The following is an 18,299-nucleotide window of genomic DNA, read 5'->3' as shown; positions in this document are numbered from 1 at the left end:
TTTTTTTATGTTTGCGATTTTTAATAAAATACGAGAAAAGTGGAAATAATTATACCGTAGTAATGCTGAAATAGATAAATAAACAGCGATTTATGTTTAAAAACAGCTTTAAATTGAATTACGTTTCGCATTTCGTTGACTTTAATCTTTAAAACACACATCCCGATAAAAAGAAAAAAAGGCAATCCCAGTTTCTAAATTTGACTATGTTTGTGTTTGAGAATAATTGTATTGTTGTGTTGTGTCAGTTCATTCTTTTGCGCGTTCAATTGCTCTTGTGTACAAAGGAACTAATTGTGAATAAAAATAGACGAAGCTTTAGTTCAATACAGACATCACACAAAACTGGCGAAGACTCTAGCAGAAAATCTGGCGAACTGAAGCAGAAATGAACGTCTCTATTGAAAGTTTACTTGCCGATGCGAAGTTTCTGGTTGGTCGACTAAAGGTACATGCTTTTAAATATTATAAAAGAAAGACGTGGATATTGGTGTGGTATTGTTTTGTAAAGTATGTATAACATTATATATGTGCAGTAAGTGGTAGGATCTCGTTTCTCTTTAATTGTGTTTCAAAAATTCTTATAGCATATATTATACTTAACATGTAAAACTATTTAAAATATTTTTCCAACCAACATGTAACTTAATCAAGTCGTAACTATAGCATGTCTCGTTGCACATCAACACTGCTAATTAATAAAAATAGAAAATGGTTAGTTTGGTTTATTAACATTATATATATATAGGCTTTGGGGTATTTTATAAAAGGTTATTAAGTAGACTAATCAAGCATCCTTGTGTATTCTCAGGACCATGACACAGCTGCCGAATCACTTGCTGAACAAACCTCAGGACTTCATAAAGACATTGAATCCCGAAACACATATCAAGAAAACCTCAAGGAATTAAACAAAGTAGCAGGCCATAGACCAAGGTCCACACTAGTGCTTGGTAAGAAACATGCTGTCCTGTTTATAATTGTCTTGAGATCTTGGTAGTGTTGTGTTGTTGTGTATACCCTGGAGTTTTCTACACTGCAATATTCAGTAAACATTTAAACCAATAAATTTGTTGTTTTTTTTCATAGGAATGTTCTCTTAATTTTATAGGAATGTGCATTTACCTTCCTTTCTCCAATGCATTTTAATCGTTTATCGCTCAAGACTCATCATTAATTTTCTTCCCATAGGTATCCAACAAGAAAACTGTGCAATTCGTTCATTACAAGGTGAAAATGATGAACTAAGACAAAGCTTAAGTGACCATCAAAGTGCTCTTGAATTAATAATGACCAAATATAGGCATCAAATGGTTCAGTTTACCAAAGACAAAAAGTAAGTAAGGTGTAAATAAATATGTATTTAAGGCTAATTTTTAAATGTATATATATTCAATCGAATATCAAAAAAATCTTTTAATGGCTTTTATGATAATACATTGTTCAAACTTAAAAAAATACACTATGTATACTATGTATGTATACAAAATGTACATTATTCTGTGATCTCTATGTTACATTTCTTTTTTTCGTCAGTTTTCTTCAAGTATTTCCAACAAATTCAAAATTTTCCGCCGATGAAAAACAAGATTTAATGAAGACACAAATGCTCATGGACAAGGTAACAATGATATTTTATCAGGTTTATTCATTACTTCTGTTAATTATTGCATGACCAAAGCAATTGCTTTGCTTTAATTTCATGTTGATGGCTCAGTTCACTATGAATAATTGTTAAAGCATTTACTGTAGTAAATGATATAATCACAGGCTGTATTATGAGTCATGAATAGTATTTCCTGTAAAAAACCACCGTCTACAATTTTACAAAGTCTTGGCGCATTGGCGGTAGGTAAGAACCTAAATGGCGCAAATACAGAAAAGTGCATTTTTAACAGTTTGCTCTTAACGGCTGCTGACTTGTATAGTGTTAAAATAATATTTAGCTTTTGCTCATGAATAATCTGTTGTTACTGTTGCGCTCCTTTAGATAGAAACTATATCAAAGCTTTTGTACCAGTGTCAGTGTACATGCCACCGGCCAGGATAATAAAATCAAATTACTGAACTTCCTATATAACCATAACTTGTTGTCGTAATCTATTCTCTGTGTTAGTGGTATTTGTGGTGTGAAAGTTGAATGAAGTCATGTTTTAGGTGTTTGTTTTCAAATTACTATAGAGATTGTTAATTATTATTCATGCTTTGTAGTTCAGCATATTCATTTGTACTTTGGAACTTAAACATTTTTAAAATTGATTAAACAAGACGTTAATTAAACTTATACTTTACCTTTGGCAAAGTAATTAGACTAAGACGCATGATTTTACCTACAATTTAAAAGAATAATATTCAAAAAGGCTGCCAACAATTTACTTTTACACCCTAAAGGAAGGCTTGCCCATAGTTTAACACAAACTGCATCTTCGTAATTTTACCTGTTCCATGTGCATGATACAATGAGCACCGCTTTGCAATTATTTTCCTGATTAATCCCTGAGTTGTCCCCCCTCATGTTTACTTTACAGCAGCACTATCACAACTTGCAGATTCATGAAATGGCTGTTGTAATGCAAAGTGCAATCAAAGCAGACGAGGAAGCCTTTCAATCACAGCAGGAATATGTATCGACGTTAGAGACAGAAAACCGGGGACTTCGAGATTTACTGATGATCACCGACGGCGATCTTGGATCTCATTTCACCACCAAGATGATCAACCATGATACTATAAACAGTGAAATAAATGGACCTCACCTTGACATGAGTGAGATGGAAACCTCTGATATGTCAAATATTACGATTAATCCCGAAGACAACCTGACATGACTTAATATGAAGTGACACCTCTGCATTGCCTTATACATCGTTCCCTTTTTTCATTAATTAGTGCATACATTTTGTTTCCCTTTAGCATGGCATACTTCAATTTTCTTCTTGCTGGTGCTTTGAAACTCATGGAAAATTCAAGTGTTTTTTCTGAAGCATAGGCAGGGTCATCAGTTATGTTATGAACCACATTTGTATAGCTTGTAACTTTGAAAAGTTTTTTTTACGGAAATATTGTTTTTGCAATTTTACAGGTAGAGGTGTATGTTAACTGCCTGATTTTATTTTACCAGTGAAAAAATTTGATCTTACCAAGAATCTTAGACACCATAATCCATTGTATTACAAATTTTCCTATTTAAGCTTGTTCAGTTTACAATCTGTTATATTTATGTACTGCCGATGCTTGATATATAGGTTTCTATTAAAGTTTTCTTTAACCCAGGGTTCAATGTATGCGTTCATGTAAACAAAGACAATATTTATTGAATTACAGCATTTTTATTTGTCAAACAAGGAGATATATAATTTGTTCTACCGAATGCATTTGCAAAACTGCACCGAATAGATTAATAAGTTCTATATAGATATTCATAGCAGCACAAAACTAAATCTACAAATAATAATTAACTCATACGCTACTAAATAGGAAAATACTAACAATTGCAGGTTATAGAAACAGTGGCCTGTCACCACAATGCAATTATAATGCATGTTGTTGCACAATTCATTCGTAATATTGGACAATATTTCATAGGTAACTATTAATATAACATAATTTTGATGGAACAGTTACAAACAGGTATTTTGAGTATGTAAGGAAGAGTACCATGTATCTACGGATGGTTATGTTGCAATACTAAGCAATGCCTATGTGCTTAAAGGTTGTCATATCAAAACTTAGCTTTATATAAAGTGATTTTGCAAGATACTGCTATCATTGTGTTTTCTCAGGCCAAACAATATTCAGGAACTTAACAGTTTGTTCATACAGCATGAAAACTATGGCAACATCTGCACACACACGTCCTAACCGGGGTATAGTCCCTTTGTAGAACCTGTGGTATAATAATAAACAGTTGAGCCAAGTTTTTAAACTGGTGCCCAGTTTGCCCTTAATAAAAACCATAAGCCAAATTCTGTTCTTGGCCTTGTGTATATTAAGACCATTTTTTACCAAGTGGTGAATAAAACAAACATAATTACATTCCAGGTTATTCTATTAAATGAACTGGTGGTAATGTAATTTTAGCCAAAATACTATTAATAGTCAAATTATTATTACCCTATTAGTAGAAGCATTATATTATATATGTTAATCTACTTACGCCAAAGCTCCTTCATTTTGCCAGATTTGTTTAGCACAATCCCAAGTATTCTTGTATTTATGTGACTCAAGGCCCTGTCAATCAAAAAAAAACATATAACACTTAAAAGTGTGATCTTCCCCAAAGTTAGTATAGACCAAGTTAGGAAACGGCGCTCGTGTCCGCCATTACGGAGCCCACAGAGCGTGAATCGCCTATACAAATGCATGGTCGGCATGTGTTTATTTAGTTCTTGTAAGCGATACAAAGCTAGAAAACACGTATAGCGGTTGTTTTAACGTTTAAAATATAATTTCTAATATAAATCTTGTTATATAATATTAAATCTAGGAATTAATGTGAAGTAAATTAATATTTTGACTGGTTTTCGGCGTACAGTGTGGTTTAACAGGGTACTTTACGTTGGCGATTAAGACTAGCATCAATCAGCTTAGTTTACATAATAGTATATGATCATACCTACGAATCTACAGAGCCATTCTTTACTACATTTATAATCCAACATGAGTGGACATGCAGCTCCAAACTGCTTAGGTACTAACAGATAAGGTGTTCGCGTTTTCCGATTTCATAAAGACCCGTAACGCAAAAAAGGTAGCTTACTTATTCAAGCAGAGGACCAAAAATAGTAACTTAGTATTGTTTACCTCAATGTCACTTCGATATTAGGCAAATTTTACACAGATACCTTAAGTTTCGTTGCCGGGTATACGTGTTATGTTTGTGAGCCATAAAGTAAAATCACGGCAATTTACATGCAAAACTGCAGCTAGATACACCAGTTTATGGTAATGTTATGCGTTTGTATTTATGGTAATGTTATTTTTGTTTGTATTTTTATATTTTAAACATGTTCTTTTATGTTTTTGGTTAGTAAACCTGATATTTTCTGTTTTTTTACTCTTTAATCGATTGAGTGTTCAATAAAAGTTGATTATTTTTGTGAGGTTTATTATTGTGATAAGATATAACATTAGTAGAAAACCATTTTTACGCGCAGAAATGCTTGGTTTTTAAAAAAATCGCAATATTTAAACGAAAAACAGCACATAGCAATGATAAAATGCTATGCCGTGGGCTCCGTAATGGTGGCGACTATGACGTCATAGACGCGAGACAATGGATAACAAGACTCGTTGTTTTACAATCCGTTTCCTAACTTGGTCTATACTAACTTTGATCTTCCCCTGTCATGAATAGATATTGCTAGCATTTACATATGCTGGACTCTGGACATCTTATTCTAACAACAAGCAATCTTTACCTGCATGCGAGTCTTCACCACATCTAATGGTGTATTTCCAAACACAGAAGCTGCACCAGCAATAGCACCAAACGCACCAGTTGTCAACAATCCAATTTCTTTACCAGGGTCACCGCCTCTGTACCTGGATATACAACTAACTTGTTACGGGATATTACTAATTAGTAATTACTACTTTTTCTTTACAATAGGTAGGACTGCAAGAATAAATTTCTTTACCTGGAAAACTATTTTCTGGCATCAACCTATTTCTTTTACCGCAAAAGATAAAAAAGGATATAAAAAACTACTAGTTTCAATAAAATTATTTAATATTTATGCTGGATGATTCTTTGAAAATATTATATCAAAGTACATTATATTATGCTCAGTAAGAACAGCTGCAGAATAATAAGTCTGTGTTTTTCAAATGGTTGTGTTTCGAGTTTCGCTATATACCCACAATCAAAACGGTAATTTTAGCAGGAAGTGTACAGAAGAATTTGCTCACCAATTCCTAAGTGACGTCATGACATAAAATCTGATGGCTTGATTTGATCCTTGCTTCATCATGGTGGCCGTTAATCCCTGGTAGGTTCCCTTTATACCTGTGACATAGTTGCATTATTGGTGGCCACATATTCTATAACATTGTTGGGAAAGTTTTATTCAAAATGTTTTGTGGATGTTTTTGGAAATCACCCAATTAACAATAACTATTTGACTTGCATTGGTATGCTACCAATTTGGTAGCATGTTTAAATTAATTTAGTGGGGCAAAATTGCACATATATATATATATTTAAAGCACTGCAGTTCGTACCTTGTTCCTTAACAATTTGAACAACCCCTCTAAAGAATCCTTTATACTTTGGGTTGGCACTGCTTTGGTCATGAATAAATTTGACCTGTGGACAACAATAACAAGTACATTATGGATTATATATATCTTAGATTACTGTGTTTGTGCATATCCACATATACAGGTCATTTTATTCCTTTTTCTTAACCGATCATCACATATTAGCAATACATAGACATATTTACAAAGCCATTTTATTAAAAGTTGTTACTGATTTGTATTTCAGTTAATATAAGGTTGATTTATTTTTGTTCCTACTGCCATAGAGAGACAAGTAACCTTTATTTAAAGTCTAACTGAGTCTGGGTATTTAATATGATGTATATACTTCCTGTCACAGTGACAATCCGGATATATGTATTTAATTGTGTAAAACCGATTGTATTTCAAATGTACATTGTACAACTAAGAACTAAATAACCTATATATGACTAAACACTAAAATTATATATTGTAAACCCATTTAATCCAAATATGTGATGCTTTCGGGCATTTTTCAATTACATTTGTTGCATAATATATTTAAACTTACTTTCACAGTTTCCATGGGACACACAACAATAACAGCTTCTGCAAGCCCAGCACCTAACCCACACATCAAACCTTGTGTGGAAGTTAACATACCATTTGAATCTCGTACTCTGTTTGATAATGCTTCAAACACACCGAACCTAACAAAGGTAAGAACTAAGAATGATAAATGATTAATTGGCAAAGGTAATTATTCGGGTTAAGAAAAAGAGCTATACCTGTAAACTGAACAAGCATTAGCCCAATTTGAAATACGTAAATACAGCTATGTTAAAAGTAGTCTACATCATTTAAATAGTGGTCACATATAAAAGCAATCTTATTATTTACAGTGTTAGTTGTCATACACAATGTATTTTTAAACACAAGTATTCGGTCCTTTTTCTTCTGCTATGCATAATTTTCATACGATAATACTAACAGACCAATGGCTCTATGTAGCACAATGTAACTTTAATGGTTTCTACTATATTTACCTGACTGCTGCTTTAGGAATTGAGCCATACACCAGGGAACTTAGACCTCTGTATAAACCAAGAATACCATGGCTTCTTACAGTTTGACCTACACAGTCTACGATACCTGTATTAGAATAAATAGTTTAATATATGCGCATCATGTTACACATTAGGTTAATATTATTTGCGTTTGCGGCAATGGTGACTGTTTAATACACATCTAATCAAATGAATAGGGCATTCTATTCAATTACAACCATATATCAAACCAAAATAAATAACACTATAACTTTCAGGTTTGTATAACTATTCACTATTTTAAAGGTTTGTATCACCATTCACTCTTTATAGGTGGTATTCTCATGTAATATTTGTGGGTTTTGTTAAGTAATTAAAGATGACTGTAATAATTGATATTTTAAATAGAAAGTAGATTTTTTCCATACCTGTATACTTGGGTGGTTTTACACTTTCCGCCAACTGCAGTTGCGTTTTCACATATTCTGTAGGAAATGTTATACAGATCTCGATACCGCCAGCGATTCCACCTGAAATTTACAACGTAATCACAAATATTTACCTTTACATAAGTGCTTAAGTAAGTAGGTTAAACACACAGTTATTTCACAACTTACCGGCTAATACTGCTTTAATTGGATTTTTTGGCTGATTTTTTCCACCAGCCAAAGCACCAAGTTTTCTAGTTGTCATTCCCTGACAATTGGCGTTATTATAGCTACAACTTCTTAGCGAAGATTGAGCATTTTTAACACTAGCCGTAGGTGACAAAACAGAATGAAGTGATGGAATTCGATCAGACATAATCAACCTGTGAATGAAAATAGTTGTCCTAAAAATAACTCTTACAAATTAAGTCACTAATTCAGGGCCAGATGCTACAAAAGGCTTAGTAGTTTTTATAGCACCTGATCCCAATCCCGACTGTTCTTTAATTAAAAGAATTGTTTGACTTAATGATTATGTCAGTCATTAACAGAATCACTTCTAAATATTAATTCAGAGTTTTTTATTCCAAAAAAAGTTTTTTAGCTTACCTGTTATCTTGCAATCCTAAAAAGTAACTACAAACAATAACTTAACAGTAAACTAAGGAGTATAATTGCATGTGTAGTTTTATAAAACCAACCTAACTATCTACAGTGCTGCAAAAACAATTGTTGTAAACGAGGGCATAAAAAGTTAACACTCAACACATGGCGAATGTACTGATACAATGTTTAAACCAAAGACCGAAATGAACAGATTTCTTTAACTGCAGATATGTTAACATTGTTAACACATTTCATTTACAGTAAATGTCCCACATTTGAGAAGACAAAAGCGCTTTTATTTATAATTACTGTAATTGTTCTAACAATTCAAAATAACTTTCATTATTTCAGGCCCAGAACACAAAAGTTGAGTTGATTACTTCTTATAATCTGAATTGCAAAGCTAGCTGTGATGTTCCAATAAAGTCTTTCAGTCTGAGGCCATGCATTTGTGCTCTTTTGTCACAAGGTATAGTGAACACCCTTGGGGGCAGTACAACCGATTTCTGAAATCAATACTTGTGCTTCAGGTTAATCAATCCAACACTGAACCATCAAGATGATGATTGTCTATAGTTCGTTGTGTTGATCATTTTCTTTCCACACATGGCACATATACCCTTCTTATATGCGCACCCTTGGCAAAATTTTGCTCCGATTTGATGAACCAAACTTTTACACACGCGACACTTGACAAACTTTCCACTGCTGTATGGACTGAATCTGTTCTTTCCTTGCGTTAAAGCTTTGTTTTCGTTCAGTTTGCGTCCTCCACCTTCTGTGGTATTTCTCGCCCCAGATTTCCAGGGGTCTGGGGTGATCACTTTACCAAGCTTCTTTTCACATTTTTCACAAACCATTTCATATAAAAGTAATCACTGAAACAAAGACATAAATATCATACCAGTCATTATATAACAATGGGATTTTACATAAAAAAATTATCTACATAATATTATAACAATCATTATCACAGTTCAACATAATATATATAGATATACATATGTATAGTCTGTTAAAATTACGTAACTTCATAAATCGCATTACCTTAGGTTATACAAGATTAGTGATACAAAATATTTAGTCTATTTGTTACATCGTGCTATACTTGATAAAATAAACGACGGTTTATTGACCCGTATTTACTTAAATATACAAGATAGAATAGACAGAAAAAGCTGCCATACCTTCGACGTCACTTTACATCAACTGAGCCGAGCCTAATTACAATAATTCAAAATAAATAAGACAACAAACCGCTCACAAACAAAAACTTTTTGCTTTTCTTTTATATTTACGAAGTGTAGTCAAGCGTGCCCATTTTAGTGTTTCCGGATAAAATACATAACATGAAGTTTTATTGTGTTTAAATACCAGTATTAAAACTAGCGTGTAAAAACAGTATCAAACCAATTATAAACCTAAGTTTCGGTGGATAAATAGGAATGAGTTTTTGTTTTATACGTAGAAGAACATTACGTTTACCGACGTGAAACACTTTATACCAGATATATAATTCAACGCTCGTGTGTTTGTTTATACAGCGGGGACGACGTGGAGACGTGGCCGGATATACTCTATTTTTGCAAGTTTGGCAGGATATATTGGGTCCCAGGTAAAATAATTCTAAATATATTGATTGTTGCCCATTACCACCGGATGTGTTGTTGTAGAATGAATCTGTAACAAATACCATCTGCATGTTTTAGGTTTGCAAACGCTATATGTGCAATGTTGTTGTCTTAAATGTTTATTTCTACCTTAGATTATTTTGAGTTAACGCATCATCAATCAAGATGAGATGGCGAACGAAAAACGTGCTTAAGCTTTTGCTGGCTGTGGCTGTTGTGTCTGTGATATACCATTTTCTTGCTGTTCAAAAAGAAATAGATAAAAACAGAGCTAAAAGCGACCACAGCTTTGATTACCATGTTAACCTACCCAAGGATGACATGCAACAGCCTATACAGGTAAATATTGTGCCAATGGAATATATTTAAATCTGTTTTATTATGTTCTGTAATAAATTTGGGATTGATGCAGATTTCGAAGTACATTGTGTAGCCACGTAGCAATATCTATTACTGCCAAGTTACACATCCAATCACAAAATGTTAATTAGACCATTCGCTTTGACACCAAAATGTGTTTAAGCCTTGATACTGCTACCACTTGTGTGTGTGTCTTTGAGCAGGACACTTCGTCGCTGTGGCACAGTTGGTTAATGCAAATTTCTCTAACCCGAAGGTACTGGGTTTAAATCTACCCTTGTGGGCATGTGTCCTTGTGCAAGACTTTCATTGTTCCAACCCAGCGTTCACTTATGGGTTATCTAAATTGTCAGTGGTATCTGAATTGGATCTGATCTAATGCATTTTATAAACAAAGCATGTGGACAGTTAAAGCATTCTCCCATTTTGCTAAAATTCACCAAACTTAAAATTTAATACAGAAAGTGAATAAAGATGAAATGGGAGAAGTTCCTAAAGGTCGAAATTCTTTACCATTCGCATGGGAGAAGAAGGTTTGTTACATACTTATTAGCAATTAAAAAGTTTTTTTTCATCTTGTTACCTGTTTATCAGTTGTTTTTGTATTTTTCTGCAGGACATCAACAGTTATGATTTTCCAAAGTTTGTAAATGATGATTTAGGAAACTATGAACTAAAAGCACCAGATCAAAAGTATTTACATCTGCATACTTAACACTGTTACTTTACTGAAATCTATTTTAAGTTTAGAATTTTGTTAATTCAAGTTATTTAACCAAACTTTTCTAAGTTGAGCCATTGGTTATTTAAAGTGATATGCCTAATTTAATTGTTCAATTGTTGGTTAAAATTTCTTTAATAATCAGTCAAAATATCATTGTTTCAATGGTCTATGTTCAAAAATTATACAGGTGTTAGAAGCCCCACAAACAAAAGTTTAGTTTTACATCACATACCTTCATAACATAGAAGTTTTCCACACAGGAGAGCTGGTGCTGGTGAATATGGAGAGGCAGTACAGCTAGATTCAAGTTTAGATTCTCAAGTCAAATCTGTGATCGGTGAATTTGGTTTCAATACGGTGGCAAGTGACAGAATATCTTTGGACCGAGCCCCAAAAGATTTAAGACATGAAGAGTAAGTTTTGTATTGAATTTCATAATGTTCGTGCACACTTTATATAGGAGTTAAATAAGTAGGGTTGAATAATTTTTGTGAAGTCTTATTCATTTAAGTAACATATATATATTTGTTATTGCATCAAGATTTCTTGTATTTTTACTTGGTTTGAAATATATTATGATTTAACATAACTTACTAAACTTAGGCTACTCTCTGAATCACAATGTTGTTTATGATGTATTTAATGACGTATTGTTGTCACCATAGTTTTATGAAGTGTTGTTACTTACTTAGAAGGCACCCATGATATAACTCAACTGAGTATATAATAAGGAGGGTTTAAGAATGTGTATCTGGTATATAACAGAGACGAAAATATACATTATATGTTGTAAGTTGACAGTAGCTATGAATGGCAACTTCACGTCTGATTTATGAAAAAAAGAAACCAGATTACAAATTAAAAAGGTGTTTACAAAGTATGAAACATAAAACAAACAAACCCAAAATACTTTTCAGATGTAAACATATCGACTACCCGTCCCATCTTCCCTCAGTGAGCGTGATCATCGTGTTTCATAATGAAGCATGGTCACCATTGATGCGAACGGTACATAATGTAATAAACAACACACCGCGACAATATTTACACGAGATTGTTATGATTGATGATGGAAGTCATAAAGGTGATAATGGATTAGTATCTTGTTTATTCATTGAATTAGAGAATATTAATAAGTAACAAACAAGTATTTATGCCTAATAAAACTGAATGAATAAGGTAGCCTGTTTATTTTCATGTGGTGGGGCAACGACAGTGTGTAAACATCTCATTTCATACACGTGTTGATTGCGAACAAACCATATATATATATATATGCGACTTAGTGGGAATTTTCTCTGAATACATTATGTTATACAATGGTATAGTTCCAATATCGTTACTTGTTATACAATGGTATAGTTCCAATATCGTAACACTAATCTTAATCATGAACAATGGTGTCGCAAAATAAGTCTAATTGCAACACTCTTATTTTGTATGAAACCTTACCAGATCACTTGGGTTCAAAGTTGGATGAATACGTCACCAAGTTTAATGGAATTGTGAAAGTTTATCGCAACGATAGAAGGGAGGGTTTAATTCGAGCGCGGAGTATTGGAGCTAAAAAATCAAGTGGGGAAGTAGGTTTGTAGGTTTAAATAAAATGAACAGTACTGTTTGTTGTAGGTGATTTGTATAAATGGACTTCATACTTTTATGCATTAAAACAGGAGTTTAAATTGGTCTGTAACATGAATTTTAAATGAAGGTCATTTGTGTTTTTGTATAATGTATAGTATTATTATATCTCCTAAGTTAGGGTGTGGTTTTATATATTAATTTTATTGATGCAAGAGATGGTTCTAATACTTAAAACAATAATATGTTCTTTGAAATTCAGTAGTAGGAATCTGCTGCTGCAAAAACGTAACAGGAAAAAATTAAGTCCAATCTATTGTTTCATAAAAGAAACATATTTCTCTTAAAACACATCGACCAACACCTATTTAAATAGAATCAATGTAAACAGTGTTAATATTTTTATAAAAAAAAGAATTGATGAAACTGTTTCCACCAGATCCTTGTATACCTTGACGCTCACTGTGAAGCTGAGCCAAACTGGCTTCCACCATTAATCACTCCGATATTAAACGATCACAGAGCGTGTACGGTTCCACTTATTGATGTTATTGATGGGAACAAGTGAGTACAACTTTCAAATGTTTAATACAGTTTGAAAAAGGTTTTTATCTTGATGCACAAAACCTGGTGTAACAGTGCTAAACACATGTACATAGTAACTGCTCTAACCCATAAATCACTACTTGCATGTATAAATGACCCAAATTTTAAATGGATATTTTTCCTGCAGTATTTTATTATTGATTACTATCTTATCATCCTTTGTTTGGCGTAATGTTCCATGCTTCCACCCCATCTAACAATGATGACGCGCCAACAACTGTGGTGTGACCTTTCTTTTTGTCCGGCACTAAATTAATTTCAAGTTTTAACATGTTCTGTGGTCTTGTATGGCGAATGAAACATTAGTATAATAAAAAATAGATAAAAAAAGTTTAATAAAAATTATGGGTTTATGCTAAAACAGCTTTTCACCATTTACCACAAACCAGATACACGTTCACTGAACAAGCTGGTGGGGACGAAAACGGACTCGCACGGGGGGCTTGGGATTGGAGTTTTCAATGGAAGAGAATTCCTATAACTAAGAAGGAAAAAGCGAGAAGGAATAGAATGTCTGAACCATACAGGTCAGAACAATGGGTATTAAACACTAATATTGTGCATTGAATGGTATGTTGATGATATGTTTTTATTATAAATGTATATTTCTTTTCAAATAAAGTTATAATATATGATTGTTTTTAATAGAAATAGGGTGGCTAAAATTTATTTTATGTTACTGTGGGATAAGCTGGGCACATAATATCCAAATATCCCGATCGTGCTTTAAACAATTAACAAAGGTTTATGGGAGTTGTAAGAATACTGTTCTTTGTTTACTACCATATTGGACGAGAAAATAGTATGAAAAGGTGTCCCACCCATCTACTGTACCACAGTACTGCCTTTAAGCCTAAGTAAAGCTTCCCGTTTCCACAATTGGCAACAATATAGTTTAATATAATCATAAACTAGTTTAAACATATATTGTTTCCATCAGATCACCAGCTATGGCGGGAGGTTTGTTCGCGATCGATCGGAATTTCTTCTTCGAACTTGGCCTTTACGATGATGGACTCGAAATTTGGGGGGGAGAGAATTTTGAACTGTCTTACAAAGTAAAATCTTTTTACAATTTATACAAAGTATTCTACACATTGTATTGTGGGTAGTGGGTTGGATTCTTTTAGGTATTTTAACTCTCTCTATCGTTTTGGTGATCATTTTTTGTATTACCCTATGTTTTCGCCTGTTTTCCCTTGTAAAGATACACAACACCCATATCATGTCTCCTGCTTTTTTATTTTATTCAGTCTGGCTCTGGTATGTCATTCATCTTTTGCAGCGTTCAGCCTCCAAACACACACAACTATAAAGTCACATGTCTGTTGCCAATATTTGCTATGTGGCATTTTTGGAGCCAGTAGAGTAGGCATTGCTTAGGAACCTAGTAAGATTGTATTAAAGTTGAAGAAGATTAGTAAAATACCACCTTGTTCATATTTAGCATGACACAATGTGTTGATACATGTTGTTATATAATAACTGACATCACCTTCCAGGTATGGATGTGCGGAGGACAACTATTGTTCGTACCTTGCAGTAGGGTTGGTCACGTGTATCGACTACCTGGTTGGAGAGGGAATCCACCTCCTGCTTATGTTCCTAAGGATGCAGTGTTTAGGGTAAGGTGGGGGGGGGGTTGTTGAGGGGTGTAATAAAAGTGTGTGTATACTTTGGTGGTGTGTCAAATGTGGTGTGTGAATCTGAAGCACTCTGTATGGTGTGCAACATAACTTTGTAACTAGTCACATTTAAGATTGGGCTTCAGAAAACTAAAACAAATTATTTCAATATTTCCAAAAACAATTTACAAAGCAAAATATTATCAAAATGAAAAAGTAACATAACTTAATATTACTTAGTTTTGCCCCAATAGTAAGCAAGGATTTTTCTGCCAGCGTCAATATCTTGGGTCTTGTTATTATTTTTCATAGTATTTGCATGGACGAACATAAATGTATTACCCGTTTTGCATAGTAACTAAAATATATAGGCTGATGACAAAATAACGATGTTAGCGAATTACCAAATCACTGTTATGACTTTATTACTATTCAAAATGGTATATCTGGTTAAAGTTGTTTTTTACAGAATTACAAGAGAGTGATTGAAACATGGTGGGACGACTACAGCAAGTATTTCTATACGTGAGTAATTTATCAATGTTTCAATCAGTTATATACAATGTGTTTAGTTACTTTAATACCCCACCCTACAGTATACTTTAATACCCCACCCTACAGTATACTTTAATACCCCACCCTACAGTATAATGGTTGGTATGGTAAATCATGAGATAGAAAACACCCAGGGTTCTTTCTACCAGATTAATTTCATTGAAACCGTTGATGTGTAGCTTTGTTTCGAATAAATGCAGCTGTATTGCTCTTATTACTCCCAACACTCAGAGTGCTGTCATCTAGACCAGATTGAGGCAGTTAATAAACCTTTCATAATATAGCTTCTATGAGGGTAAGGCCTCGTAAGACGCACCTCAGACCTGAGATGTTTGCCGATTACCTAGCTTCAAATGATGCTATAATATCTGCCTATCAACTTTCTATTTAAATGAGTTAAACGTCATATATTTGTCCACAGTCGAAGACCTGAAGTGAAGAGTATTGACACTGGTGACCTGAGTGTTCCCCTCTCATATAAAAAAAAGTTACAATGCAGATCATTTGATTGGTTCATGAAAGAAATTGCTTACGATATTCCTAAGTAAGTCACAGCAGTGGTAAAGTTAAAACGACTAGCGATGTGGCAAAGTATTTAGCGCATATGCTGACCACTCGCTACAATAATAAAACTTAGTGGTACGTTACAGGTTGTGAAATTGTCAGCCATTTATAAAAAAAATTGAAAAAACAAACACTCACTAAGTTACATATATGTTAACTTGTAAGCTGGCACGAAGTGTTTGAAGGAGAACATTCTTGTTACAATAACTCATTTTTTCTGCGGGGATAAAAAAGTTGCATTCATCACAATACAATATTACATTATGACATCACAATAGGCATTATCCGATGGTGGAGCCACCTAGTGGCGCGTCTGGGCACATTTCGAACATCGGAACAAAACTTTGTTTGGACGGAAAGTTTGGAGGTTCTGGTTCACCGCTCACGCTAAGCAACTGTGAACAACATGGGGGGGAGTTGGTGAGTGGGTTGTGGTAAAAAAATAAATAAAAGAATCCAAACAAGAACAAAAACTTTATATACCCTATGCATTTCATGCATAAAGTTTTTGTTCCTGTAGGAATTTTTTTTTATTTATATTTTTAATAATTAAATTTTTATTTATTAGAATTAAAACTCAGTTGCGTTATTTAGTTCTTTGATTTAGGGGTTTAGTCATGTGTTTTACGTATAATGGGAAGGGAAGGTTATTAAAATTTCTTTCGAAACTCTTTCCCCTTATTTTTTATTAGAGCACAACTAAGCTATGTGCTTAATATTTTACACTTAGTTTAAAAGGACAATGATATATTTCATGCTCATGCATTACCACAAATCTAAATGTGTTTAAACTTAAATTAATAGTCCTTAATGGATCAAATAAAGGAAAATTGTTGCTTTATCTGCTTTGTTGTACTGTAGGTCTTTAACCATATAATTTGATGTTAAAACTGTATTCAAGATTTGCCTTCTTACAGAATTGGTGGCTTACATGGCTTGAAGATATAAGGCCTGGTGGTAATACACCAGATACTGCGAGGAAAGTTTGCTTGGATTGTGTGAGCAGAGATAGTGTTGTGTCGTTCTGGGAGTGCCATCATATGAGAGGGAATCAACTGTGGAAGTATATTGTAAGTTATGTTGGGAGCAGAAGTTTATATATATTGTGTAAGGATAATAATGTACTATGTGTGGAAGAAGATGGCCATTTTATAAATATATGAAGATGACCATACTATGAAAGTGAGCATGCAGTATATGAATACACCATGTGTGTCTGGTGTGTAAAAAGACACCCATGTTATAACTTGACAATGACAATGAGCATGAGATGTATGCATGCAACATGTCTGTATTTATATATATATATACATTAGAAGCCACCTATCTTGAAACAACCAACAAAAAGCTTTCATTATAACATCAACCATTCCACACAAACATAACAAGCAATATTTACTTGCAGTTTGACAACAAGCAGCTTTACCATTCGGTATCTCGTTCATGCCTCGAAGCATCACCTGGTGAAGGGAAGGTTTACGCTCGTGAATGCAACCATAACAACCTTAACCAACTCTGGGTTTGGGGCAACCTTAATATAACTAGACTTGCCGAGTTCAATTCAGATTTGCACCAAGCAGCAATCGCATTAGAAGTATAACACGATTTTGTGATACGTGCTTTGTAGGTTGGGGTAAGATGGTTCTGTTTCATTTTCCTTTTATCGTCCCTTTGGAAGTAAACCAAGAGTATTTACAGATTTGTATATTCGTATCCTCAGAAAAAAACGTTGTGGATTGTTAAACCACGATTAGAAAATATAGTTTTGCGCTAACAGTATCTCGTCTTACCCCACAGTATTAAATATAAATACACGTAAGGGTCGGGGCTTCATGCGCAATAGCAAGACATGACCATGTCCGTGATAAATTTCACATACTTTGCACTGATGTTTTCAATGTGAACGGTTTTGTATCCCATATCTGTATTTCATTGTAGATCTATTTATTTATAAACTTATGAAGTAGAGTTCAATTAGTTTTATATTCCCTTGTACGAACGGCAGCAGTTTACAAGTCCTTCATGTACCGTGTCTTGCAGTTATATTTGTCGAAATAAACGATGTCTATTTCTAATCGGAAAGTTGAGATATTTCTGCAGTTGAGTAGAATCCGTATGTTCTGGTCGGTCACTTATTAGTATTCACTTGCCAGAGGGCTTAACTATGTTCCATACTGCGTGAATTTAATTCGGTCGCGTCAACTGTCGGTTTAAGAAGTATGCACCTTTGTAGGGGATTGTTTTTAAAAATATTTGACAATTTAAAATGACCGCTTGGTTGGTGCACTTTATGCCAAGTGTCATGTTAAAGGGAACACATGCTCAAATGGTGGCAGCATCGAGCCATTAAT

At 33.7% G+C, this 18,299-nt stretch overlaps 4 protein-coding genes across 6 annotated transcripts; 2 read left to right on the top strand and 2 right to left on the bottom strand.

Annotated features, from left to right (window-relative positions):
- The first annotated feature begins 234 nt into the window (after nt 1-234).
- On the top strand, nt 235-3,318 carry LOC149730690 (FGFR1 oncogene partner 2 homolog). Of its 3 annotated transcripts, none has more exons than XM_089884952.1 (5): nt 235-448; nt 812-953; nt 1,192-1,336; nt 1,537-1,621; nt 2,550-3,318. In XM_089884952.1, the coding sequence occupies exons 1-5, from the start codon at nt 389-391 to the stop codon at nt 2,826-2,828; spliced, it is 711 nt and encodes a 236-aa protein (XP_089741078.1). In that variant the 5' UTR covers nt 235-388; the 3' UTR covers nt 2,829-3,318. The 3 variants fall into 3 exon arrangements, with proteins under 3 accessions (XP_089741078.1, XP_089741077.1, XP_089741076.1); XM_089884951.1 differs by having other exon boundaries at nt 236-448; nt 2,532-3,318; XM_089884950.1 differs by having other exon boundaries at nt 236-448; nt 2,529-3,318.
- LOC149730689 (tricarboxylate transport protein, mitochondrial-like) lies at nt 3,310-8,442 on the bottom strand. Its single transcript, XM_089884949.1, has 10 exons — nt 8,306-8,442; nt 7,886-8,079; nt 7,697-7,798; nt 7,269-7,374; nt 6,794-6,932; nt 6,223-6,307; nt 5,911-6,007; nt 5,421-5,544; nt 4,157-4,230; nt 3,310-3,886 (listed from the first exon to the last, which is right to left on the bottom strand). The coding sequence occupies exons 2-10, from the start codon at nt 8,070-8,072 to the stop codon at nt 3,766-3,768; spliced, it is 1,035 nt and encodes a 344-aa protein (XP_089741075.1). The 5' UTR covers nt 8,073-8,079; nt 8,306-8,442; the 3' UTR covers nt 3,310-3,765.
- LOC149730688 (cysteine-rich PDZ-binding protein-like) lies at nt 8,414-9,631 on the bottom strand. Its single transcript, XM_089884961.1, has 2 exons — nt 9,490-9,631; nt 8,414-9,180 (listed from the first exon to the last, which is right to left on the bottom strand). Exon 2 carries the CDS (start codon nt 9,160-9,162, stop codon nt 8,857-8,859), a length of 306 nt encoding a protein of 101 aa, XP_089741087.1. The 5' UTR covers nt 9,163-9,180; nt 9,490-9,631; the 3' UTR covers nt 8,414-8,856.
- Nucleotides 9,632-9,746: 115 nt separating this feature from the next.
- LOC149730687 (polypeptide N-acetylgalactosaminyltransferase-like 6) lies at nt 9,747-18,023 on the top strand. Its single transcript, XM_089884946.1, has 16 exons — nt 9,747-9,917; nt 10,068-10,272; nt 10,755-10,826; nt 10,910-10,986; nt 11,278-11,430; nt 11,935-12,101; nt 12,473-12,600; nt 13,038-13,162; nt 13,594-13,731; nt 14,145-14,262; nt 14,707-14,829; nt 15,299-15,354; nt 15,806-15,928; nt 16,227-16,368; nt 16,866-17,018; nt 17,354-18,023. Exons 2-16 carry the CDS (start codon nt 10,099-10,101, stop codon nt 17,546-17,548), a joined length of 1,944 nt encoding a protein of 647 aa, XP_089741072.1. The 5' UTR covers nt 9,747-9,917; nt 10,068-10,098; the 3' UTR covers nt 17,549-18,023.
- Nucleotides 18,024-18,299: the final 276 nt, after the last annotated feature.

This window comes from Ciona robusta, chromosome 9 (genome assembly GCF_009617815.1).
Source record: "Ciona robusta chromosome 9, ASM961781v2".
Taxonomy (NCBI): domain Eukaryota; kingdom Metazoa; phylum Chordata; class Ascidiacea; order Phlebobranchia; family Cionidae; genus Ciona; species Ciona robusta.
The sequence above is the reverse complement of the archived record's forward strand: the minus strand, read 5'-3'. Positions and strand labels throughout refer to the sequence as shown.

Excerpts from the sequence above, each read along its gene's own strand:
- LOC149730687 (XM_089884946.1), top strand. The coding sequence starts at position 10,099 with ATGAGATGGCGAACGAAAAACGTGCTTAAGCTTTTGCTGGCTGTGGCT. Across the intron at positions 13,732-14,144 it reads AGAATGTCTGAACCATACAG|ATCACCAGCTATGGCGGGAG; the intron begins GTCAGAACAATG and ends TGTTTCCATCAG. Across the intron at positions 15,929-16,226 it reads ATTGCTTACGATATTCCTAA|GCATTATCCGATGGTGGAGC; the intron begins GTAAGTCACAGC and ends ACATCACAATAG.
- LOC149730690 (XM_089884950.1), top strand. The coding sequence starts at position 389 with ATGAACGTCTCTATTGAAAGTTTACTTGCCGATGCGAAGTTTCTGGTT. Across the intron at positions 449-811 it reads TTCTGGTTGGTCGACTAAAG|GACCATGACACAGCTGCCGA; the intron begins GTACATGCTTTT and ends GTGTATTCTCAG. Across the intron at positions 1,337-1,536 it reads CAGTTTACCAAAGACAAAAA|TTTTCTTCAAGTATTTCCAA; the intron begins GTAAGTAAGGTG and ends TTTTTTCGTCAG.
- LOC149730689 (XM_089884949.1), bottom strand. The coding sequence starts at position 8,072 with ATGTCTGATCGAATTCCATCACTTCATTCTGTTTTGTCACCTACGGCT. Across the intron at positions 6,933-7,268 it reads ATTCCTAAAGCAGCAGTCAG|GTTCGGTGTGTTTGAAGCAT; the intron begins GTAAATATAGTA and ends TACCTTTGTTAG. Across the intron at positions 6,308-6,793 it reads GTCCCATGGAAACTGTGAAA|GTCAAATTTATTCATGACCA; the intron begins GTAAGTTTAAAT and ends TGTTGTCCACAG.
- LOC149730688 (XM_089884961.1), bottom strand. The coding sequence starts at position 9,162 with ATGGTTTGTGAAAAATGTGAAAAGAAGCTTGGTAAAGTGATCACCCCA.